General features: G+C 39.9%; 2 protein-coding genes across 2 annotated transcripts; one reads left to right on the top strand and one right to left on the bottom strand.

The window, feature by feature from the left end:
* Positions 1-7,997: 7,997 nt before the first annotated feature.
* On the bottom strand, positions 7,998-17,555 carry MFAP1 (microfibril associated protein 1). Its single transcript, XM_075207836.1, has 9 exons — positions 17,382-17,555; positions 15,375-15,594; positions 14,996-15,128; positions 14,506-14,693; positions 11,364-11,472; positions 11,123-11,283; positions 10,270-10,429; positions 10,085-10,174; positions 7,998-8,876 (listed from the first exon to the last, which is right to left on the bottom strand). Exons 1-9 carry the CDS (start codon positions 17,458-17,460, stop codon positions 8,694-8,696), a joined length of 1,323 nt encoding a protein of 440 aa, XP_075063937.1. The 5' UTR covers positions 17,461-17,555; the 3' UTR covers positions 7,998-8,693.
* Positions 17,554-21,385, top strand: RPL37A (ribosomal protein L37a). Its single transcript, XM_075207837.1, has 4 exons — positions 17,554-17,648; positions 18,329-18,457; positions 18,587-18,669; positions 21,247-21,385. The coding sequence occupies exons 1-4, from the start codon at positions 17,646-17,648 to the stop codon at positions 21,308-21,310; spliced, it is 279 nt and encodes a 92-aa protein (XP_075063938.1). The 5' UTR covers positions 17,554-17,645; the 3' UTR covers positions 21,311-21,385.
* The last annotated feature ends 4,564 nt before the right edge of the window (positions 21,386-25,949 follow it).

Here is a 25,949-nt window from a genome sequence, read left to right as displayed (position 1 = left end):
GCCTCATCTCCCCTTTGATAACCACGTACCATTCCCGCCTCGAGATTGAGTTCACATGAATTGTTTTTCTTGAGACTGATACACCAGCCTCCTATAGGAAAAAATAAATAAAAATTCTGATATCCTTACCTCTCACCCCTACATCTCTCTCATGCCTCCCCTGCTTGGCCATCAACAGCCACCACCCTCTGACAATCTTGATTCACTCCTGCCTCCAAGCCTTCTCCCGTGCCGAATAAATTCCCTTGTTCTATTAGACTTGCCCCTAGCTTGCAGTACTTCAAATGCTGACCGTGGCCTAAAGTTAGACGTACAATATCCTGATTTCAGTGGAACCTGAATACCACTTTAGGCTGAAAGGAGGGCTTTCATCAAAGAACAGTCCTATCCTTGCATAACATGAGTTACGAAGACCTGCAAGACAGAGCCCCACCACGTTTTCAGAGAAACACGTTGCCTTAAGAATCATGGCTGGAACAGCCACGCCATTAAAGCCAGCTGCACTAATCCCCGATGATGAAACGATCCATGATTTAGCAAGTCCTGTTGCCATCTAGATTATGTCCATGTACCACTACATTCTTGGTCAGGCTGAAGTCACCAGAATTACCTGAACCCTTTCTCTTTTTATCTATAGTACGTTGCTACCTGAGGGAACATATAAATCAGATGAAAATCCCAAGCGACAAACAGCATCTGCTAAAAATGACTTGTCCTTTAGTGGAATCGCTTCACCTTGTGGCTTAACTGCGATACCGTTATGTCAACATCTGTCTGACATATTTCTCCACAATCTTTTGAAACACTTCCAGATTTAGAGACCAATCTCCGGAGTGTAGGGCCAGCCTGCTGAGAAAATCTGGTTCCCAGTTCTCCCAGAAGTGAATACAGCTGAAATTGACAAAACATATTTTTATTGACAGTCAAAAAGATGATACAACAGGAGTCGTGTACATATGTAAATAAGGAAAAGTGTATAATGAAGAGAGCTCCTTGCGAAGGAGGGAACAGACTGGGGACTAGATTTACTAAACTGCGGGTTTGAGAAAGTGGAGATGTTGCCTATAGCAACCAATCAGATTCTAGCTGTCATTTATTTAGTACATTCTGCAAAATGACAGCTAGAATCTGGTTGCTATAGGCAACATCTCCACTTTTTCAAACCCGCAGTATAGTAAATATACACCTGGGAGTTTTCAGAGTGAAAAGAAAAGGGGGAAAAAAGCGAACGGGAGTTCTGTAAAAGGAGAAGAGGAAGAATGAAAGAATAGAAAAGAGTAAAAAGGTAGAGGGAAAAAGGAGGAAGTAGAAGGGTGGCGGGGCAGAAACCACCCAAGGAGTGGGGGGGGCGAGGGAGGGGAAAAAGAGAAGGGGTGAGGGGGTTAGGTGAAGAGGAAGCAGTACTGAAAGGGCTCCCAGACCTTGTTGAAGGTTTTAGAGGAGTTACATATAATATTGGTCATATACTCCATTCGGTGGACCTGCCAGATCCTGATGATCACAGAGGTGATAGTGGGGGGGAGCGACATGTTTCCAGTCGGTGACAATTTGGCATGTGGCAGCAGAGATAATGTGGTGGGTTCATTTATTTTGATATTTGGTGGCCACGTGGAATCAAAGAGGAAGGAGGAAGAATTTAGGTTAAAGGGGGAGGGAAATTTGAATCACAGATTCCATCAGAGACTAGACCTAGCCCCAGAAAGGGGTTAATTTAGGAGAATCCCACCATATATGTAAAAATGAGCCTGCACCAGAGCATAAGCGCTAGCATCTGTCTGTAGAATCAGGTAAGATTTTATGAAGACATGTAGGGACATAGCACCATCGGTACAGGAGTTTATAATCATTTGCTTTTATTTGTACACAAATTGAGGTAGAAGCTGCATTGTCTAGTTTGGAAATAAAGGAGGGGAAGGGAGGTGACCGGGTGGGAAATGCTAATGAGGACATCATCTGTATACAAGACTCGATACGAATGCCGTGGATTGGTTAGCGTGTATTCTAACAGCTAGTGTCTCAATTAAAAGTGCAAAAATTAGAGAAAGAGGACATCCTTGACGAGTGCCATTAGCAATTGTGAATGGTTTAGAGGTAAGGCCGTAACCTGACACAGTAGCAGAGGGGGGACCGGTAAAGGGGTGAGATGCCCGTTGGGAATCTACCCAAGAAACCCATTGAGCCAAGGACACCATGCATGAACGGCCAGGAGACACGATAAAACGCCTTTTCGGCGTTCAGTGCTTGCCAAAACATTTTATTTCTCACAATGCAAAATCTTACTGGTTTCAGTCATTACAAGGGAGCTCTTGGTATCAATCTGATTATTGGCATGGCACCGCTAGACTGAATTTTTATGGCCTTTCCACGTAAAAGACTGTCCTTTTGACTTGGGTGTTTACTACTGCTCTCCGTTCTACTACATTTATAAGAAAAACAATCTGCTGGGTATGTATTGAATTTTTGGTAGTTGATCCACCAATTGGACTCCAAAGATCTGGGCCATATCTTGTACATGAGTTTGTAGCAAAATCGGGGACCCCTCCTTGATCAACAGATCATTCAACTACGGATTTCTAGTTCGTCCACTTGACCTTCGAAAAGCAGCCATAACCAGTATGATCATTGTGAATACACTCAGCGCAGTCACCAGGCTGAAAGGTTGGGCCCAAAATTTGGAAATGGTGAGCCCGCTCTGCGAATCTGAAAAGGCATTGGTGACCTTCCCAGATTGGAATATGCAAGTACGCATCATTGATATCCATGGAGACCATGAAATTGTTCTGCTCCATGATACTTATGACAGAGCTCAAAGACTCCATCTTGAACATGTCCATCCAAAGCTGGGTGTTTAGGGATTGTAGGTTCAAAATAGTCTAAACTGATCTGTCTGGTTTTTGAACCAAGAAGAGATTTGACCAGTATCCCAACCTCTTCTGGAACTGGAATCACCACCACCAGGAGACTAATAACTAATAAAACATTAGCAAAAATAACTTAACAAATGAGGGTAAAGGTCAGATAACAGTGTCCTTCAAAAGGAATCATAGAAATAGATTTAACATAAGCCCAAAAATCCTCTTTTCTCTTTCTTCCCAGTATAGATACTACTAACCTGGGGAAGTTCCAAAACTGTCTCTAGGAGAGAGTATGCTTAGGTATAGCTGTGCGAAAACTTTTCTTCTAAAGCTAGCGTCTTTGGACACTATATTAAAGCGATAAAATCTGGTAAAGGAATGGACTGGGGACCATATTGCAGCACCCAAGAAGCACTCACTGATCTGGTTTCTGGTTGATAAGTAAAAGCTCACTGACCTTTACTTATCCTTATTGGAGATCCGAAAGACCCTTTTCTGCCATTCCTCTATACACATCGCCAGGAACTGGCTAATTCAGAGCCTTTGAGATGCATATCTTGTATCTAGACTGACTTTTTTGGGTGCGCACCCACGTAACGTGACCGCCGTGTACTCGGAACATTGTCTATGATTCATCCAGCGGGGAGTTCGTGAGTTTCTACATAGTTTCACCTAGTTCCTATAATTTCGACCTCATTATTGAATCTGGTCTCTGGAGATTTGTATTTTTGGGAATCAGTTTCCTAAGTCCTTTATAGTACTTTGGCGTGGTTTATGGACTGGATTTATATTGTGCCAATTGGCGCAACTACATTGGTTATATTTTTTATATATTTATGGTTTATTTCCATCTGTATCATGTAAGCATAATTTTATGGTATATTCACATTGGTCACATTTCTGATACATTTCCATTTGTATTATATAGGCATTATTGTATGATATTTTATGGTATGTTTTTATAATCAACACACTAGTTGTTACATGTGTTATGTGCTAGTATCTGAAATACTTGTTACCTAATTTAGAGCTTTGCTCTTTTTGCTCATTAAATATTTTCTATTGTTTTACATGCTAGTTTGATTTTTCTACAGTTTATTTTTTATTTTTCATTTTTATTTTGCTTTTTATCTAGTGGCATTCTTTGCGCTGGTTGTCCTTTTGCCTGTTTTGATTGTTGTGGGTGTTACCTTGCCCATATCCAACTGCAGTTTCCCTCCATGTTTATTTTTGCTGCAAATATATAGCGCCTGATATAATTTTTCTTCCTGTTAAAATGACAAATGATGCAGCAACTTGAAGGAAGAATTCTTTCAATTTTGGAGCTACCAGGATCACTTGAGCTTTTTCTCTTTTGCTTTTTTTAGTACGCCGGGAAGCATGGCTATTGGTGGAAACCGGTATATTAACAGATAATTCCACAGCACTGTCATGGCACCTACAAGAACGCCTGCAGTGTCCTAGTGCTCGATATAGATACACCCTGTGGTTTATTGACCTTCGGATGAGCCCACTGTTAAAAGAATGTTATGGAAAACTTCTGGTGGAGAGACCATTCCCAGGGATGAATGGCATGCCCGATGAGGAAATCTACCCGCCAGTTCTCCACCCCAGGGATGTATACTGCAGAAATCGCCAGGACCATACCAATCTGCATAACTCATAATTCATCGCTAGGAAGCTCCTGGTGCTTCCTCTGATGATTAATGTATATCACAGTTGTGGTGTTGTCCCTGTTTGTTTGGTTTAGGAAAAACTGCACTCCTGTTAAAGCGGTTGTCACCACTCTGAGCTCTAGAGGACCAAATACCCTGCAGATGAAGATGCATTGTCACTGTTCCCCATCTCTGAAGGCTGGCATCTGTAGTCACTGTGGTCTGGTCCCACACAGAGGTGGCCCCTGCTGAGATTGTTAACCTTCAGCCACCACAGGACAGACTGTTGTGTCCGAGTTGACAGTCTGATAAACGGAGTGGATAACTGAAGTTTGGACCTGGAATACTTTGTCATTACATAATTTTGAAAAGTCTGGGATTGAAGTATCCATAATGCACCACTTCTAAGGAGGACACTGTTTTTCCAAGTCTTGACTAATAATTTTGTCATGTTCTGGGACAAAACGAATATTTCCCTCAAAGGGCTCTACATCTGCATCCCAGAATCTAAGCCAAAGAGCTCACCTAGCAGCCATTGCTAAAACAGAAACAGAAGAACTCCAGCAAGCAGAGACACCTCACCCAAGTACTCTGATGCCCAATATGTTCCATTAGGGGTAACAACTACAGTCTGTATCTGCCAGAGTGTAAACCTACCATAACCTATTCAAACCATTTTTCAACCAGTTTAATTGACCCATGCAGATCAGTACCTGCTGCTACATAAATGTATTTCAAAATGCCCTCACATGTCCTGTTCATACTATCCTTTAGAGGGGTAGCATTGGCAATGGGGATTGTGATAGACTTATCACATGCTTCTTTTTACTTTTAAATAATAGGATTTATACTCACGTTAAATCCACTTCTCCGAGTCCACCTGGGGGACTCTGCTTAGCATGGGGACGTACCAAAGTAGCCCCCTAAGGGAGAGACTACTCTGACAGTCCGGTCCGCAACACTGTGCGGCCGAAACTGGCGTCCAGTGCCACAAACATTAAATAAAAAAAAAACCTAGTGAATGTATGGACAGAGGACCATGTGGCCGCCCGGCAGAGCTGATCCGCTGAGACCCCGTTATGTGCAGCCCAAGAAGAGCCCCCCTGAGCGGGTGGAATGGGCTGCAATACGACTAGGTGCAGGCCAATTGTAACTGATGTAGGCCTGCATGATTGTGGATATAATCCACATATCAATGGTCTGCTTAGAAGCCGACCAGCCCCGTTCTGTTACACCCATTGGTTTAAAGGAGGGACCACTGAAGCATGTCAGAACCAAGTTTAGGTCTCAGGGAGCTGTAGGCATAACATATTGGGCTGTACATGCAGGACCCCTTTAAGGAAGGTTCTTACTTCCGTAATATCAGCTATTTTCAGTTGGAAAAAGATAGATAAGGCAGACACCTGGACATCTAGGCACCTAAGTCGCAGACCTGCATCCAAGCCAAGTGGAGAAAGGCTAGGATATGGGAAAGATGAAAATTAGTCGAGTGGCAGAGTCTTCGTTCTCACCACTTAATGTAGGTATGCCACACTCTGTAATAAATGTAGGCTGAGGTCAGTTTCTTGGCCCGCAGCATGGCGTCTACCACTCTGGAGGAAAGCCCTCTGGACCGCCAGAGTTTGGGCTCAAAGACCATGCCACCAAAACCAGAGGTAGGTGCTGGTAAAGAACCAGGCCCTGCCATAACAGGTCACCTCAACGGAGCAGAAACCTTCTTGGAACTGCTACTCTGCTTAGAAAGTCTGTGGACCGGATGTGTCGGGGCCAATCGGGAACCCTCAGGCTCAACAGAAGCTGCCCTAGAAAGGCCAGCAACTTCTGGGGCCTGCTCAAGGTGCCCTACAGGAAGTAGTGAGACTACAGCCCCCCCCAGGGGATTTGTATCTGAACAGTGTAAACTTTCATGCCCAGCCATCTCTTGGGAAGTTAAGTAATACTTCAAAAGAAAATAGCTGCAGCACAGCACGCCAGAGGTCCTACTCCTCTGGCACTCAAACATACACTGAAGTTCAAACTGGGTTGCAGAGGCGATATAGCCTGTCAGCAGGAAAGTTAACTATTTGAGTGCCTACTCCAAGTTCCCTCATACAACCCCATGATAAGCAGCGTCCCCTAAGTGGAGGTAAGAGAAAAGGAAATATCAGCAATCAGTCCTGTTGCGCCACAATAACCATGTTGTCAACCCCGTCTTCTGATTAAGGTTTGAACCATGTAGGGTCTTTGTAATCAGCCTCTCACCAACACGCCCTCCAGATGACAGACACTGACACCAGGACAGACTGACTGTTGAAACCAACCCAGTCACAAAAGCCGCACTCTATACTTTCCTGCGGAGGGATAAGAAGAGATGAATCACATGGCTGCATATTGGTCTCTTTTGACGGGCTTACCTGAGGAAAAGCCTGCCAAGGAGAGGTGCTGGCTGTCAGCAACCCACCTAACCCTCCTATCCCCCAAGCACCAGAGGCTCTCTACCCACTCCTCCTGTGCAGGCCCCTGACTATGGCTACAAGGCATTGCTGCCAATGAAGTAAATAAAATACAATTGTGTAAGGAAAAAAATAAGCAAAAAAATCACTTCCAAAGCAGTCTAGTGCACAGCACCCTACTCTGGTGGGCGCTTAGACAAAAACACTTTACTTAGTTTCATTTAAATTCCATAGAGAAAGGCTGCAAAATAATCTTTAAACACCTAGTATTACTCATAAAGGGGTTGACATGTATCTGCAAGTTAAGTACACCCTTTTATGAAGTGTTTTACTTTAGGTTCCAAGGAGTCTTTACCATACATAAATTCTAATAAAGATGGGTGCAGTCTTTAACTTGCTGATGACTGTCATATTTTTGATTCAGACAGATTTGTATGGTAGAATTAAGGTCACACATAAGATGCATGTAACTCAAAATACCAAGGTGGAAACGCAAGTATGCATATGTAAACAGGGAATGTTTACATTCAATTCTATATCAACTCTAAAACGTCACCTTTAAACTTTCATGGTAATGTTAAGATATTTGTTTTAAATTAAGATCTTATATTTCATTGTAAATACATTTGATGGAGTGAATAAGGGTATGACCATTTTTTTGTACATCAAAACCTGCTCTTTCCAAATCTGCTAAACAGATACTACAGAACAATGCTGCTTCGCCTCTATTTCTGCGTTGCTGTTCCCGGATTGGAGTTTATACCTATAGACAGCATACTTTTCAGTAAAGGAGGATTTATACAAACCTCTGGCTGAACTGAATATGGTTCTTTAATAAAGAATATCTTTCATGCGGTTTTTTTTATGTTTGTGTTTATTTTACTTGTTTGAATTATTTTGAATAAATAATTATTATTTATTATAAAAGGAATGAGACTACTTTTACACATTTGGTACATTATACTCAATTGAATTAGTTGCTGGTCTCTAGATCATTAACCTTATTTGTAACATTTGTTTTTCTAGCGAACACAAATTGTGAATCACATAAAATCAGTAGTATAGTATTTTATTTACAATTTTACACCAATTTTAACTTTGATTCAAGTGTCACGTAGTACAAAAATGAAAAAAATAAATACAAGTTTTCACCCATGCTAAACCTACGTTTATAATTCTGTTGCCAATGGATTTTGTGGGGTTTATTTTTTTCATATCAAATCTATACTGATGCATTTTCTGTCTGAAAGAAGAAGATGCTGATGTATGTGGAACTTAGGAAACACATCCCCATTTGAATAATAGGAATTGAAACCACTAGTATCAGAAAGTTCCTAAATTATTTGCCAAACACCAAAAAGGGTGGTATAATTCAGCAATGTGGTTATCAAAGGACCCCTATGCTAGGTGTGGACTTACCTGATCTCTAAAAATTAGATACATTTAGGGAATGTATGTACATTACATAATTCGCTGCAATAACTGAAGCCCTGCAATTAATGAAGGCAACAGACTGCAACTTTAAATCAAGGGCTATGTCAATCATTCCACCTCTACTACAACAGGTAACACTTGAACCAACTAGACACAGATTTCAAGTTTAAAAAGATGTACAGTCCACAGAGAATATTTACACAATAACCTTTCATGGTAAGGACAAGCTGTGGGCTTTTAGAATATCATACAAAAAGGCAGATACAGGAAGGTTAAAAAAAAAAAAAAAAAGGAATAGGTCTGTAAGAGTAGACTCATTATGTTGTCTTTCTTTTCTTCATAGATGGTCTCTCAAACACATCCCTTACACCTGCTGCTTTCTGCTTAAAGAACTTTGTATTCTGGGCACTCTCTTGTCCCCATGCAGAGTCAAATGAAGTTGTGTCTTGATCAACCAAATGAGTGTATTTTGTTCGACCAGAACGACCAAAGTTTTTGACCTGAAAAATAAAACATTTTTCGTAAAACATAAATTAGTGAAAAGATTGCAAAAATTAAAAGCAAAATTATTTAGTATAATACCATTCCTTATTACATCTACAGTGGCTACAAAATGTATTGACCTCATTTTGTATTTGACACATTTTATTTTCTTATATTATTTTTTTGTATTTAAGCCACTTCAATAGGGCTTTTGCTGTATGCTTTGGGTCATTGTTGTGACGGAAGATAAATATTCTGCCAAGTCCTAGGTCTCTTGCAGACTGCAGCAGGTTTTACTCCCTTTATTTTGACAAGCCAAATGCAGACAGCCATCCCCACAGCATTATGCTTTCACCACCATGCTCCATGGTAGGGTAGTGTTCTTAGGATAGTAATATGCGGAATATTGAACATTTTTTTTAAATCTTCTTATATCCTTCCAATGCTTTTCAATAACTTTTCTTGGATTTACTTTGACCGTTCTTTGATCTTCAGGTAGCAGCTTGTTTGGAAATGCTTTAACAAACTGTGGGACCTCACAGACAGGTGTATTTATTTTAAATCAATTGAAACTAACTGAACACAGGTGGGCTTGTGATCTCAGATGACAACAAATGTAACCAGTGTTTATTTAGTTGTATCAGAGGCAAAAATGGATTACATAATTATTCATCCCCATTGCAATCTTTTTATTTTAGAATTAAACAAAGCTTTATTGTTGCCGAATACTTTCTGTTGATCAGTGGTAAGAATTACTGAATAAATGCATTATGTAAGAAAAGAACATGTGAAAAATGCAAATAAATAATTTTTATAGCCACTGTAAAGTCTATTTAAAACCAAACAAGATTTTTTTTTTTTACTAGATTGTATGTATTTATTTGATTACAAAAATCATCAGTTTCCACATATATTATTAATTTAACCTTTTTATTCAGAAAGGTCAAACAAATTATAAAGAAAAATAAGCGTAAAAAAACCCTGCTTTTAACAATACCACAATAATAGAGACGTGATTAGTTCATCCTTCAGAAAATGTGAAGAGCACATGGAATGCTATGGACAGTGTGCAGAAGTAGAGTCAATTTAAAACATTTATTATATTTTAAGTATTGTGATCTGTAATACCTTAGGTTGTAAGTTTTTCACCATAACAGATCCCCTTCCTGTGTATAATATTCAGTATTAAACAGACTAAACGTAAATGTGAAAATAAAATATGTACCTGCATGACTTTGGGCAGAATAGTTTTATTGAAGTGGTCTTCCAATGTGGGAGCACTGAAATCTCTTTTATACACGTCTTCATCTTCATCCTGAAAAACAAAAAAATTCCCAAAATTAAAAAAAGAAAAGAAAAAGAAAGAATAAATGAAAAGTCTCCTGCTGCTATTAGTGGGTCATTTCCTACCATGAAGAAAGCGCCTCTGTGGTAGTATTTCTGCAGGAACTTGTATTTCCCTTTCAGTGCTTTGTTGGTAATTATCTTGCCATTGGCACGAAGCTCTGCTCTGCGCTCCTCCTCGGTCATGTTACGCATGCGTTCTATCTCTGCCTTCTCCTTCTCCATCCTGTCACATAACAAAACAAAGTCAAATCCAAAGGCAAACATTTTGTGGTAGTAACACAACCAATATTATTTGTAGCATACGTCAATCATCAACTGACAGAACCACTGAAACAATTTGCAATAAACTAGTATTATGTTTGTATAATCAGTGGGGGGGTTTCTGACGACAGGCACCTTTTATTTTTTAGTATAATTTTTAATTCTTATAACTAGTTCCAGAAACAGGATTTTGTACGTTTATGTGAAAACAATCTAAGTGAAATCATTTCAGAAATGAAAGCATGAAGATGCAGAAGTAGTAGAAACTTCATTTGATCCTCCAAAACATAGTGAAGCCCACACAAAAGATACACGTGGTCAAGAGGAAGATAAACTTGCCGAAGAATGGCTTAAACACAGAAAAATGAAAAAACAAAATGCCATACTTTAAAAGTATGGAAGCTACTATACATCTTGTATCTTTAGGCGGGTACCGCTGCCTTTTTTTTTTTTTTTTTAGAGAATAAAAAATACTGCTTGTAATATTTGACATTGCTGCCTCCTTGTGTTAGACAAATATGTCAATAAATTGTGCCTCAATGCACATCTGGTCTAGAACTGCTGGAGTATTACTTTGCAAAGAAATTCATGAATTTGAAATAAAATAAAAAAATCCTGGAAGTGCAGCATTTGAAATAATGTAAGAAAGACGTACGCTTCTCGTTCTTCACGATCACGTTTAATGCGTTTTAGCTCTCTAACTTTCCAGGCTTCATACTCTTCCTCATCGTTCTCATCATCTGTGTTTAGAGCATCCAGAGCCGCCAGAGACCTCTTGTTCTCCTCTATCTCTTTCTTAGTCTCCTCCTCTACAATCTGGAAGACAACGGAGGATGAAACAACTTTCATTTGTAACAGCTGAGTAATCACTTCATATAGCGACTGCCTAGATTTACCTTTAAGGTGTATTTGCGTCTCTCCTCTGCCATACGTTTAGCTTCTGCCTCCACCTCTTTCTGTTTTAGCGCTTCAACTTCTTTTTCTTGAACAGTTACTCTGTCCTTCCTGTGGTGGTGTTATAAAACAACAATTTCCAAAAGTTAGGTTTCAGTCATATAAAAATACATTTGTACAGCACTTCAGAATATATCTTCTGTCAAACTTACAGTTCACACTGAAGCACTCTGCAGTTCACTACAATTGTGTAATCAAAGATAAATGCGTTTTCCACCCAAAGACAAGTTTAACAAAATAATGAAAAATGTCACAGAAGTGAGTTAGATGTACAAAACAAACTAAAATCATCTGAAGGAGGAACTCCTTTTATAAAGTGTTGGACTAGCCCTGGCAGTCAGCATGTTTTAATGCCATTGGTCCGGAAACACTGAAGAAGAGTGTTATATAACTGGATGTGAGGTAACCACATGACTCCCACAATTGGCCAGCATCGACCAGAAACATCTACTCCACTGTCTCCTGGCCAATGGCGTTTAATGATGCGATTGGCCGGAGATAATCATGTACGGGTTTCATGTTGCATTAAAATGGGATTTTTCTTGAAATTCAATAGGCGTTCCAAAAAACACTGATCTTACTCCTCTAAACATTCAATTTTCTCATCACTACAGTAAGGATGGCCTGGACAGAGCTAGAATGTGCTGATAAGAACAAGGTAAGCCCCAGATCTAGATTTCTCCATCATCCACTCTGAGGGACACTGCTACCATGGGGGTTGTCTGAGGGCGCTTGGAGTTGGCACTTAAATATAGTTAATAACTATACTTGCTGCTGACTCCTCCCTTCTGCAATCCCATAGACCTTAGTTAAGTTTAAGTGTCCAAGGAGTTGGGCTGTGTTTAGTACTGCTTGGCAGTACTTGCTGTTTAGTTTAGGTTTTGTTTAATTTATTTTCTTGTTAGTAATGTTAGATGAGGATTAGTGGTAATTAACATTTTTACCTCTTAGGTTTCCAATGGAATGAGGTTTTGCTTTTTTTTGTATTTGAAAAAATAAATAAAAATAAGACCATAGATGAAGAAACTTCATAATCTGTGGGCAGTGATAGCGCTATAGAGGCTGTCACTGCAATGTCCCGACGGGTCCTGTGCTGCCACGGGCAGAGAACACTGCACTCGTCTGAGGATGTGACATATTGGAATATACCAAGTCCCCCGCTGAGGGGATAATTGGATCTCACAGACCCCTGGAACAGGATTCCGATTGGGCATGCATGCAGTAGCACAACGCGGTGTGGCAGCCTGTATTGATAGAGGCTTTCCTCTGAGCGTTTGATCCTTCAGAGAGCAGGGAGTTAGTGAGAGACTCTCCGGCTGTCAGTGGCATGCTCAGGAGCGGGAGATATTTGCGTCTTTTCCTGTCATTGCAATCAGACTTCAGAGGCACCTCAGAGAGTTCTACTGCTGTTGGCTTCTCCTCACAATCCCTCCTAGTGTCAGCTAAGTACCCAATAGGGGATATATTGGCACATTTCTGTTCAGTCTTCAGCATAAAGGGGGGTTTATTCCAGACACTGTATATAGTTAGGACTGGTTTCTGTACAGTGTATTTCTACTTTACTGTTTTAGGGGTGGTTTACCAAAGTCAAAACTAGTAATTGAGTTTATTATCACTGTGTTTTGAGTATATATTATTTTACTTACCTCGGTTGGCTTTAATGGCGTGGCTGTTGAGACCACCCTCTGGAGATCCAGAGGTTTCTCCCCTAGGGTAGTGGATACCCTGATGAGGGCTCGGATGCCAGTGTCAGCCAGGATCTACCACAGGGTGTGGAAAATTTATGTACAATGGTGCGAGAGGAAGTGTCATTATCCTGCATCTTTCAGCTTAGCTCATTTTCTATCTTTTCTTCGAGATGGGTTAGAGACGGGTCTTAGGTTAAGTTTCCTGAAAGTTCAGGTCTCGTCGCTTTCTATTTTCTTCTAACGCCGATTGGCTTCCCTGCCTGATGTTCGTACTTTTCTTCAGGGAGTATTGTATGTTCAGCCTACCCACATTGGCTCCATGGGATTTGAAACCGGTCCTTGATGTCCTTCAGCGGCCTCCATTCGAACCTCTGGAGTCGGCTGATGTCAGAATTTTGACGTTGAAGATGGTATTTCTGATGCCCATTGCTTCTGCAAGAAGAGTTTCAGAACTAGGGGCCTTGTCCTGTAGAGTTCCTTATTTGGTATTTCATGAAGATAGAGCGGTCCTCAGGACCATACCTTCCTTTTTGCCCAAGATGGTTTCAGGTTTCTATATAAACCAGGAGATAATGGTTCCGGCCTTTCGGGAAGGGGTGCCTTCTTCTTTTGTTGGTCTAGATGTTGGCAGATCCTTGATGGTTTATGTGTAAAGGACTTCTGTTTGTCGGAGGACTGACTCCCTTTTTGTGGTTTTCGATTCCTCTAAGAGCCACCAAGCAAACTATTGCTTGGATTAGGTCTGTGATTAAGTATGCCTATGCGAGTTTGAATAGGGCTGTGCCTCGGGTTCTCACGGCGCACTCTACCCGTGCGGTGGGGGCATCCTGGGCTGCTCGTCACGGGGCTTCTGCGGGTCAGCTGTGTAGGGCACTACCTGGTCCTCTGTTCATACCTTTACACGTTTTACCAGTTCAACATTTTTGCATCTTCGGAAGACCAGATCATTCCCTCCCTTAAGGGACTAATTTAGAAGGTTCCCAAGGTAGCAGTGCCCCCCAGAGTGGATGATGGAGAAAAGAGGAATTTTGTACTTATGTTAAATATCTTTGTCCGAGTTCATCTGGGGGACACTGCATTCCCTCCCTTTTTCTGTTCTACTGTTTGATTAGATTTGTGCCCTTTTTTCTTGGGACTTTAGTATTACTGAGGTCTATGGGGTTGCAGAGGGGAGGAATCAGCAGCAAGTTTAATTATTAACTATTTAAGTGCCAACTCCAAGCGGCCTCAGACAACCCCATGGTAGCAGTGTCCCCCAGATGGACTCGGAGAAAGATTTAACGTAAATCCTCTTTTTTACATACAAATCTGTCAGTCTCTTTCTATTAACATGCATTGTGTTCTGTGTGAATAAAATTAAAGGTCAAAGTGAGGTGCCTCTCTTTCATTTACTCACTTCCTAATGAACACAGGTTTCAGTCTCGGTTCCATTTCATCTTCACTGTCTGTATATTCCTCATATTCTGACTCAGATTCTGACTCTTCCCCTGATTTCCACTCATCTTCCACCTCCATCACTTCCATCTCATCAATCTTCCGCTCCTCAGCTCTCTGGCGCATAACAGAACGGCGCCGCTCGATTTCCTGGCAGAAATACACACAAAAGTAAACCAGTGTAATATATTGGTAAAAAAATAAATAAATAATGAGTTGGGCGTTAGATCGGACTCTAGTATAAAGAAAGTATGTTTGGGTTCACAGTGCCTATTAAAATGTTAGTATTAGTTTTTTTTGTTACTTTGCAGCACTTCGTTATTAATACATAAATAAAGTTATTACTGATCAGTTGACCTGGCAAAGCTTCCTGTGAAAAATTATGGACTAAAATTTGTTGGAAGAAAAATAAAGTGAGGTAATATTCCATGTAAAGTTGGATCATAACTCACCTCATCATCGACCTCTTCTTCCTCCTCCTCGGTGGTGTCTTCTCGGTCCACATGCCACTCTTCCCCTGGTTCAGACTCCGACTCACTTTCACCCACCACCTCTGGCTCTACTATTTTACGGTGTCTGGCCAATCTGTACAGAAAACATCAAAACACTCTATACAGTTCTTCATCCAAACTACTATTCTTCTAGTATTTTTAAAATGCTTACAGAGTTCACAAGAAAACGACTAGAGTGTGCGTGGAAACAGGCAAGGGTTGTGTCCTATCACAGACAGATAGACAATGCACTGAGGAAGCCATCTAAAGGTGATGGTGTGCAGAAAATTCATGCAATAGGAATAAAAGGTTACAGGTATGTAATAAGTGGAGTGGTCACCTCTCCTCCACATCCTCATTCATACGGTTCTGTAATCGACGTAGACGAGGATCACTGGTGCTTTCTTCTGGCTGTTCCTCCACTTCGACCTCCTGTTCCTTTCCTTTCTTAATGAACTGGAACTCCTCGTCCTCCTCATCAGAGGATTCCATTGGTGCATAGTCTGGTCTTTTACCGGAGACATAGCGCTTCACTTTCACCTTTTCCATCGAGATTTCACCTGGAAAATTGACAGGTCCATTGATAACCATATTGAAGATGTTTACACAATAAGGAATGTAAACACCACAGATACTCATGAAGAATAACATCACTTTGTAAAAACACAACTTCATGCTCAAATAAAGGATAACTCCATTAAAAACGTCAAATGTAATGTTGGCTGGAGTACAAAGCGTTGAAGCCAAATAAAAACAACTGTCATGCTCCAATTGTTGGATCCGAATACTAACCGATGAATCTATAGAACCACAACAAAGTCCACACTTTCCACTTGGCCCATTTGAAACAAGCGAAGCATTTGCCAATTGAAAAGTGGGATCTTTTGCACAGATCTTTCTCACCCTTGAAATTATGGGGGATGACACAGGCCGAGCGGGAAGAAAAAAGAGCGACATGCAGGGTGGGTGTCCTAAGACGCATTTGAGAACCTGAGGATCCAGCAAACACTGTATCACGAAAGTGTGTGTTTGGCTTTTGTTTTAATTATTTGCACTACACACAAAACTAAATTTTAGTTTATTACTGATACGCTGAATAGTTATTAACATTAAATTGAACCTGTCAAAAAGTTCTGTTTAAATCAGTGGGCAGTGATCATTAAAAAATAGTTGTCAAAGGATTGAAAAGAAGAAGAAAACTACCTTGCTCCAATATGATCACTTTATTAAACTCATTAATCTTGACTCAAAACCTCAGAGTCCAGTGCAAAACTCACTTTGTAACCACCATTTAAAAAGCTTTTTCTCAGCTCAGAAGCTTTGTGTATGACAGACAACATTTTAAGCTCAGAGCAGCAAGGAGAGGTCTTGCAATGCTGGGCATATATGAACAAGTAATCAGTGTCTGTCCAGTGACAAAACCAGTACTATTCTAGACACTGTGGGACTATGGAAAGTAGGTCCATCATCAGTATAATCAGGGATTATGGCATATTATATTTATTTGTGTATTTTCATTAAATATATAATTCAGAGTAAAGAGAGTTCATCAGGCAGAATAACATGCCTTACCTATGTAATTGTCAATTATATTAATAATTACTTAGGCATTTATCACAGTGCTGCATGATAACATTTTGACAGATCAACAAGCCAATGTTTTAAATGTTGATGATATATCTCTTAATATGCAACTTTTATCATTCAGTAATGTTTAAACATTTTTGTTTTGCTTCTACTCTCATAACACCGGTATACTTGATAATTATGTTATAATATGATAGGCATACCTACATAAGTTATTTGTAGATTTGTTTTCTTTGTATGAAAAAAAATAATAAAACAGACTATAAAACTAATTTTTAATTTTTAGATATCACCCAAATGTATATACTGCAGGCTGTAGATTCAAGCTATGTGCATTGTAACTTCTTACGCAAGTCTTTCTGCAAGTAAATAATACATTTCACGCTAAACGGTCTTCAGGCCCACTCTCCTTGAATACTAAACCGTATATATATGGCAAATAAAATGCATATGAAGAAAGACACACTAAGTTGAAGTTCATATTTTTTATGCCAACCCCGTGGAAAGTGTGAAAAATATATCAGTATATATGTTGGATTACTTTATTACTCTAAACTTCATATTACCCCAAAATATCAGTACAAATATTCCCTCAGATCCATATTTGTGTATAACATGGGATACAAGTGGTCTCACTGCAATCATTAGACAGCTATGGGGCAGTAATCTGTACACACTATAATCAGGGATTGGGACGTGCGGCCTACTAGGTCCAGCCGCCTCCATTACTATCTATCTGGATAACAGACGGTGACTTTACCTTTCTCATTGCGGACAGGCACGGCTCCAGCCGTGGACTGGATCGGCGGCTGCTTGTTGAGAGCGTTGGAGGACGCCATGGTGCCGGTAACCGATCAGTACCGACACAACTCTTCACTACGAGCAGAGCTCCTGAAACGTTGGAGGACCTAAAACCAGAGAGACGACACTGAGAGGGTTTTCTCTATGGTAACTTCCTGGTGCGCGTGTTGTAAATCGCGCATGCGCACACAGCCCTCCCTTTCCGCTCGGGTCCTGGAGAAAGATGGTAAGAAAGTGACCTGTCTCCGCTCCCGATCACCCAATCTGTACCCATCCTTCACCGGTATCTCTCCCCGTATGTCCCCGGCATGTGGTACCGGCTCTGGGACGGGCACCCTTCCTATCAATGTTTATATTGATGGCTCGGAACGCAGTTTGTTGTTTGATTCTGTGGATCAGGCTAATGGGATAGAACAGGCCGGAATGTCACCTTTGCGCTTATGATGCATCTCCATTATCATATGTAACCTCCCGCAGATTATATTTCTATAATGTCTGGAGTGTTCCCTAAGCTAATGCTTGTGTGTGAAAGACATCCAGATACTTGATTTAATGCTGCCCTCTGTGCAGTCTGCCTCCATAGGTGTACATAGTAAAGCGACTTGTCCACTGATGGGAAATGCGTCTAAATACTTGTGACTTACTTTAAATGTGCAGGCGTTTGCTTTGTGTAGGATTTCAAATGATAGGTTGTCTTGGTTAATCTAGATAATTCTCTTCCCATAAACATCCACAGTTCATTCTGGTTAAGTGGCTTGAGAGGTTCTCTAGCAATATGTCCAGTTATAGTAAATAGATTTGCACTCTACATTTGTTAAGCGAGTTTAGCACTAGAGGTGATGCAGCTCTTTATGGATAATGACTGTATAGTTGTGAATATTGATATTTATAACTCCTTTCTCGCAGGCCAAACGCACCAAGAAGGTTGGCATTGTGGGTAAATATGGGACCCGTTATGGTGCTTCCCTAAGGAAGATGGTCAAGAAAATTGAAATCAGCCAACATGCCAAGTACACATGTTCCTTCTGTGGCAAGGTAAATACTGAAACTAACACACTTTCCACTTAAAGGCTTCACCCCTCCAATATGTCAATGTATTGATTTTTGAAGACTTCTCAATCCAGTTTTATTGTACTTTGACATCTTATGCTATCTATTTGTTAGACCAAGATGAAGAGACGGGCTGTTGGTATCTGGCACTGTGGTTCTTGCATGAAAATTGTTGCAGGAGGAGCCTGGACCTACAAGTAAGTAATATCAAAGCAAAACAAAATCTAGCTGTAAGTAAATATGTAGTGCTATCTAAGTAAATGTAGAAATGTGAAGGCCTATTTCTTTTTTTTTTTTTAAACTACTAAAATTGTATAAACATACCCTTCTCTGCTAATAGAGATTATTGCATTATGAACAATGAAGGTAAAATGCATTTGTCAGTGTTTATGTCCCGTGCAGCTCTGTTTAAAAAGTAAGGTATTTCCTCTCCACTATAGGGAATTGTAGCTACTACCTCAGTTTTAGGGCAATGTGATGGGATCTCATATAGGTAGGTCATAAAGCTGAGAATAGTCATTTGAGCTGCTGTGGCATCACAGGTTTAGTTATTTCCTGTATAGCATTTGGCTCAGTAATGCACCTTACCTCCCTAAAACTAGTGTGAAATGTTTTGGCCTCTTGGTTTGCAGATCAGGTGTAAATAGTGTAAAAAAATAAATAAATCTGCCTCAAGGGTGGTCTGTGTACACAACCTGGAGTGGTGTTGTGCCACGGGCCAATAGAAAGATGGCAAGTGACTTTCAATTGGTCCAGAGTGTTACATCTGTAGCAGACATATTCAGCCTAATATTCCGGGACCTGCAGCTCTAGAACACTGTGGGGAAACTGCTTTATTGTGAAATTGCCATGACCTCTGCTCTGGCACACCTAGGCATGTCCTGTTCCTCTATAGGACACTCTCCTGGCTTAAAATTTTGGCATGTAATTAAAATACCACTTTAGCTGTTCTAGAAAATGTAGATTGTTTGTAATTGAATTTGCAGGCTGTTAAACATCCCTGAAAATGACAAGTAGGACACAGGTCTGGGGGGGGGGGGGGTTTCATTGCATTTAAAAAAACACATAAATATTAAGTGTTATTGCGGAGTATGTAGTAAATGACTAATGGTGTCTCTGCTCTGGCAGCTTTTAATTTGCCCAATTTAAAATCACATTGAACCTGACCTCAATTTGAACATAATTCTGAAACATGCATATTACAAAAACAAAATAACAAAAACTAATTTATAACATGTTGGAAGTGTTTAGATTATTTTTATAACAGTGAGGTGTCCACTGGGGCAGCACTGGACATGTTACAGCAACTCAAAACACCTACAGACTTTATTTTTTTTTTTTCCTTCCCTCTGCATCTGATTCCAGTTCAACCAGTACTAAAGATGTGGGAGGGGCTTTAGCTATATGTATGGGAGTAAGAAGGCAAATTAAGTGTTTTAGTGCAAAAGAAGACCAGGCCAGTGATGGTGGCACAAAAATCTGGGAATTTGGCTTTTTTGAAGAAGTTTGAGCAACATTTGTTTGTAAAGCAGACTTAATTTTACTTTTGAGTGCATGAAGCCCATACCAAATATATCTGTCACTTGCACATTGACCTGTTTTTAAAAGTATTTGTATTTTTGGTCATGATTACAAGTTATCTCATTACTGGGGGGTATTGGGTAATCTAGTTTAAGTCACCTGTTTATGGAGGAAATCTCTAGTAATGTCACAGATTGTAGCATCACTGATGTAGAAGTTACACTTCCACTTTGGGGACACTTACTGATCTGATCATTGCTTGGGAGCTGAATCGGTTCGCTCCTGGGCACGTAGACTGGAGGCTGTCGCACTTCTCTGAATTCAGGCTTGCTAGGGAGGTGGAAAGCATATGCCCCTTTGTTCAATATAAATGTAGATCTACATCCTGTTGCACTAAAGCCCAGCACAACAGGACATGCCTACTATTATTGGGTGGACAGGAAGGGGCTAGTTTATACAAGTTTATGCTTGGGCAAGTGTAGCTAACCGTAAAGGGTTTAAACTGAATCATGGGTTCTTAAACTGATGTTCAAATTTAATCAAATCCTGGAGTGAAATTAAACCACTGGATGTTATTAAAGCGTAGCAGTAAAAACTGCAATGGTAATAAATATTCTCATTAAATCTGTACCTCCTGTCATGAATAAAGTACATGTGGTTAATTGTAGGCACTTGATTTAACTACTCTAATGTGCCCACTTCATTGATTTATCAGATATGAAGATATTGAATATTTTATATTGGTTAGTCTGCTGTATAAAGGAATAAAGTAGTGCTCAATGATCACAACTTTATGCTGGTCTGAAAGAGTAATATTTATCTGCTGCAGAACTTACATAAAACTGAAACCTATTTTAATGTTTACTGCAGTAAAACTTGTATATTAGGTTAAGTGGCCTTTTCTTTAAGGGAAATCCATTACACTTATTTTCTGAAGGATTGCTGTTTCTGAAATTATTGCAATTGTTGTTACTGTTTTGACTTGTGCTAAGAAGGATGTATCTTAAATCTGCCCTATGTTTGGCTTTTAGATTCCAGATAGTCAGTCTGTCGCTATCATATTGCATGCAAAGATGTCCTTCAAAATGTTCTCTGGTACACTGAAAGCAACTAATTTATTTGAGAAGTGACTAATTAGTCTCTGCCTGCAAGATTTCACTTTTCATTCTGGTGCACCTTGCAAGTACAAAGGGGAGACCTAAATTGTCATGTTTATTGCGTATGACTGACTGAACCTATCTTTCTTCCTCCAGCACCACCTCTGCTGTCACAGTGAAGTCTGCGATCAGAAGACTGAAGGAACTGAAAGATCAGTAGATTAATTCTCTTTCTGGAAATCTGCTCTGTTTTGTCTGGACTGTTCTTTAATAAAGGATGTCTTGTAAAATGGAAGCCTGTTTCTTTAATGAACTGTTCTACTGTACATGTATGTACAATTCTGTCTGCTGCCATCACATCTTTGTAAAACCATGGAGAATCTATAGGTGTCATTTATAATATAAAATGACTGGATCACATGGTGCTGAAGTGATCTTTGGGTTGCTAACCACACGCATGTAGGTTTTGGAAGTCTGCTCTGTTTTTCTAAACTTTCTAATGTATAATGATGCTAGCCACTCTCGTTCAGGTTAGCTGGTCTCTTTGGGACCCACATTTTGATGGTCTTTAGTTTGTGCCCATTGTAAAGGGATTGTCACTTTGGAACCTCAAGCCCAAGTCACACTTTGAAATATCTAGGATGGATTCAGTGCACATTGTCCAGTTTGGTATTTGCGGGGTTTGTTAGACACTAAGACCATGACACATTTTTAAAAACACCCTAAATATAGGGTGTTTCTTCACTTTAGCTTTGGGTGGAATAATGTGCATGTGTTAGTGGGTGTTGCATAATATCTTTTAGGAATGCTGTATTATTTAACCTATCACTTCATAAACTAGGTATATGGGTGTGTTCATATAAATTTTAATATTTGAAATCCATGATACTCACGAATTTAAGTGTTCTCTCTTGTGTTGGTTACTTAAGTGGCACGAGCAGTTAGCCGTGGAGAGTTTGAGCTTGCAGTGGTATTTACAGCACAACCAGATCACATGCTGTACAAATCATTGAAAATAGTGTGTAGTCCACTATTGACAAAGCGGCAACTGTTTTTTATACATTCATAATATCTAATCTGTAATATATCAGATAAGTGCTAGCATTTACTGTAGTTTACTTGCCTGTACCACATGTTGGCAGAAGTGGAAAGGTTACAGAAGTGGAAGTTGCTTAATCAATTTATTGGTTCATAGCAGGTGATTGAAAGGGTGGGGTTATGCAGCAAGAAGCAGAAATATCCCCCAGCACACTGCTATAACAAGCAAAGGAACTGCCATTTCTATTTGTACATAAAAATGCAGAAATCTGAGTTGCACACTTTTGCAAATGTATGGAAAGCCACCTGCCACTCCATGGTGCTTATAGTAGGATAGTTCTAACTAAACAATGAGTCCCTATTTTTTTGGGCCGTACCTAATGTGTTTTTAAATTGAGAGCTAACTTATCAAGTGGTACCCCAAACTCCTCCAAATTGCAATATGACGCCAGCACTCCCCATCAGCTACTGACACCATAGCATGCAAACAAATACAAACAATACAGAATTGGAAAGGTTCAATTGTAAGCTTAGTGGCACATACAACTAGGTATGAAAATATTTGGACGGCAACATAATTTTTGTTCAGTGTCCCATCACAATGGATTTGAAATAATAAAAAAAAAAATGGCGATGCAATTGAAATGCAGACTTTCAGCTTTAATTCAAGGAGTTCAACAAAAATATGGAATTGGGCATTTTATGATTATGTTAATATGTTCACTTTTAATACTTGCAAATCCTCTGCAGACATTGACTGCCTGAAGTCTGGAACTCATGGGTGTCACCAAATCCTGGATTTCCTCCTCTGTTCTGCTTTGCCAGGCCTTTACTGCAGCTGTCTTCAGTTGTTTGTGGGTCTTTCTGCCTTTAGTTTTGTGTTCAGCAAGTACAATGCATGATTGATTGGGTCGAGATCAGGTGACTCAGCCATTGCAGAATATTCCACTTCTTTGCCGTAAACTACTGGGTTGCTTTCGTAGTATGTTTTGGGTTATTGTCCATATGTACTGTAAAGCCCTGGCCAATCAACTTTGCTGAGTCTGAGCAGACCGTATACTCCTGTACATGTCAGAATTCGTTTGGCTGCTTCTATCACATCAATAAACTAGTGACCCAGTGATATTGGAAACCATTTATGCCTATGACATTACCTGTGTTTTACAAATGATGTGTGCTTCGGACCATAAACCATTCCAAGCCTTCGCAATAATTTTTGCTTTCCATCATTTTAGTACAGGTTGATCTTGGTTTCATCTGTCTAAAGAATACTGTTCCAGAACTGTCTTTTGGGGTGTTTTTTTTTTTTTTTTCTTCTTCCCCCTTTACCGTTGAAAGGATCCTGCGATCATCCACCACGGCTGTCTTCCGTGAATGTCCAGCCTGTTTGTGCTGTAGAGCTCAGTGGTTTTTTTTGCAAACGCCCCTCTGGATTTATTTATTTTTTGGCAGCCTGTGGATGGCCTGTTTCACTTGGATTGAGAGTTCCTTTGACCAAATGCAGGTTCACAGCAACCATTTCAAAATGCAAATGCCACACTTGGAATAAATTCCAGATATTTTGCCGGCCTAATTAATACTGAAATAACAGGAATAGCTCACACCTGTCCATGGAACAGCTTTTGTCCAATTACTTTTAGGCCCTTGAAAAAGGGGACTACATATTAAATAGCTGTAAATGCTAAACACTTCCAACTTGGATGTGAATGCCCTCAAATTAAAGCTGATAGTCTGCCCTTTAGGCTCATCTTTATATAACTTGTATATGTTTTTGTAAACAGTCGGTGGTTTTTTTCAGACTGATCCCTGTATAAATATTGAACACATATCAGTGAATATATATTTCATGTGGCTATTGTAATGAAATTTACATCTAATGTCGGCAACAACCCTTGCGAATCCACACATGCAAAGAAATCAAACCATAGATGTCCATTTAAGTTTTGTGTAATGTGAAATTATTACACAGGGAAAAAGTATTGAACAAGCTTCCTGAAATGTATTAAATTCTTTGTACAAAAGCCTTTGTTGGTAATGACAACTTCAAGATGCCTCCTGTATGGAGAAACTAGTCGCATGCATTGCTCAGGTGTGAATTTTTGCCCCATTCTTTAACGCAAATAGTCTTCAAATCTTGAAGGTTCAGTGGGCTTCTTCTATGAACTCAGATCTTTAGTTCTTTCCATAGATTTTCAATTGGATTCAAGTCAGGTGATTGGCTGGAACATTCTAGCAGCTTTATTTTCTTTCTCTGAAACCAATTGAGAGTGTCCTTGGCTGTGTTTGGGATCATTGTCTTGCTGAAATGTCCACCCTCGTTTCATCTTCAGCATCCTGGTAGATGGCAGCAGATTTTTATCAAGAATGTCTCCGTACGTTTATCCATTCATCCTTCCTTCAATCATATGCAGTATGCCAGTACCATGTGCAGACAAACAGCCCAAACGTCAAACTTCACTGTTGGTATGGTGTTTTTGGGATGATGTGCAGTGCCATTTCTACTCCAAACATGTGTATTATGGTATCCAAAGAGTTCAAGTTTGCTCTCATCTGACCACACTATATTCTCCCAGTAGTTTACAGGCTTGTCCCAATCTTTGTGCAGCAAATTTTAAATGAGCTTCAACATGTTTTTTCTTCAGCAAAGGAGTCTTGTGTGGTGAGTGTGCATACAGGCCATGGAGGTTGAGTAAATTACTTATTGTTTTCTTTAAAACAATTGTACCTGCTAATTTCAGGTCTTTCTGAAGCTCTCCACAAGTGGTTCTTGGACAACTCTTCTGATAATTTTCTTTCACTCCTCTGTCAGAAATCTTGCGAGGTGCACCTGGTCGTGGCTGGTTTATGGTGAAATGATGTTCTTTCCACTTCCAGATTATGGCCCCAACAGTGCTCAATGGAACATTCAGCAGTTTAAAGATCCTTCTGTAACCAATGCCAGCAGATTGTTTTGCAACAATTCGGTAGCAAAGGTCTTTAGAGAGCATCTTTATATGTTTCTTGTGTGACACCTTTTTATTGGCAATCAGTTGAGGCTGAACCAGCTGGCAGGATTGCGTTCTGATAGATTTCAGCTGGTATCTTGGCTTTCCATGCCTTTTTGCACCTCCCTTTCTTCAGGTGTTCAATACTTTTTCCCTGTGTCATTTCACATTATTACACAAAACTTAAATTATGGACATCTATGGTTTGATTTCTTTGTATGTGTGGATTGAAAGGGTTGTTGCTGACATTTGGTGTAAATTTCATTACAATAGTCACATTAAATATATATTTACTGAGGAAAATGTTGATGTGTTCAATACTTATTTTACCTGCTGTAAATGTCCGTTTGCAAACACAGTTTAACAGAATATCGCTCAAGCTATCTGTAAAAGATCAATTGTGCAGATTTAGTTATGTTATGGTTACCCTCTATTTGTTTAAGAATTTTATTACTATGTTTGTAGTGTGTGATTAGTGGGGGGGGGGTAATTCATGAAAGTGGTCACATGGCTATTTGAACCTATTTAAACAGCAGTATTAGGCTGTTAGCTAGTGAGAATTCTTCTAAGTGAGATTCTTACAAGTGTATTAACTAGTACAGTTAGAGATATACTAGAGGAGAACAGGAGGGAACCTTTTACCGGCAAACACTGCTAGATGAGGACAACATTCAACAATCAGCCCTGAGCTCTGATATCCTTCACCACCTGGATTGTTAACTGCCTGGAGTCTACCTGCCGAACTGTTTCTCACACTTACTCAGGCCTGCTGCAGTATTATGACTTGGTGATTCCTCTTATGCTGCTTGGATTTCCACTTTAATCCACACTGTTGCT

This window comes from Mixophyes fleayi, chromosome 4 (genome assembly GCF_038048845.1).
Source record: "Mixophyes fleayi isolate aMixFle1 chromosome 4, aMixFle1.hap1, whole genome shotgun sequence".
In the NCBI taxonomy this organism is placed as follows: domain Eukaryota; kingdom Metazoa; phylum Chordata; class Amphibia; order Anura; family Limnodynastidae; genus Mixophyes; species Mixophyes fleayi.
The sequence above is the reverse complement of the archived record's forward strand: the minus strand, read 5'-3'. Positions and strand labels throughout refer to the sequence as shown.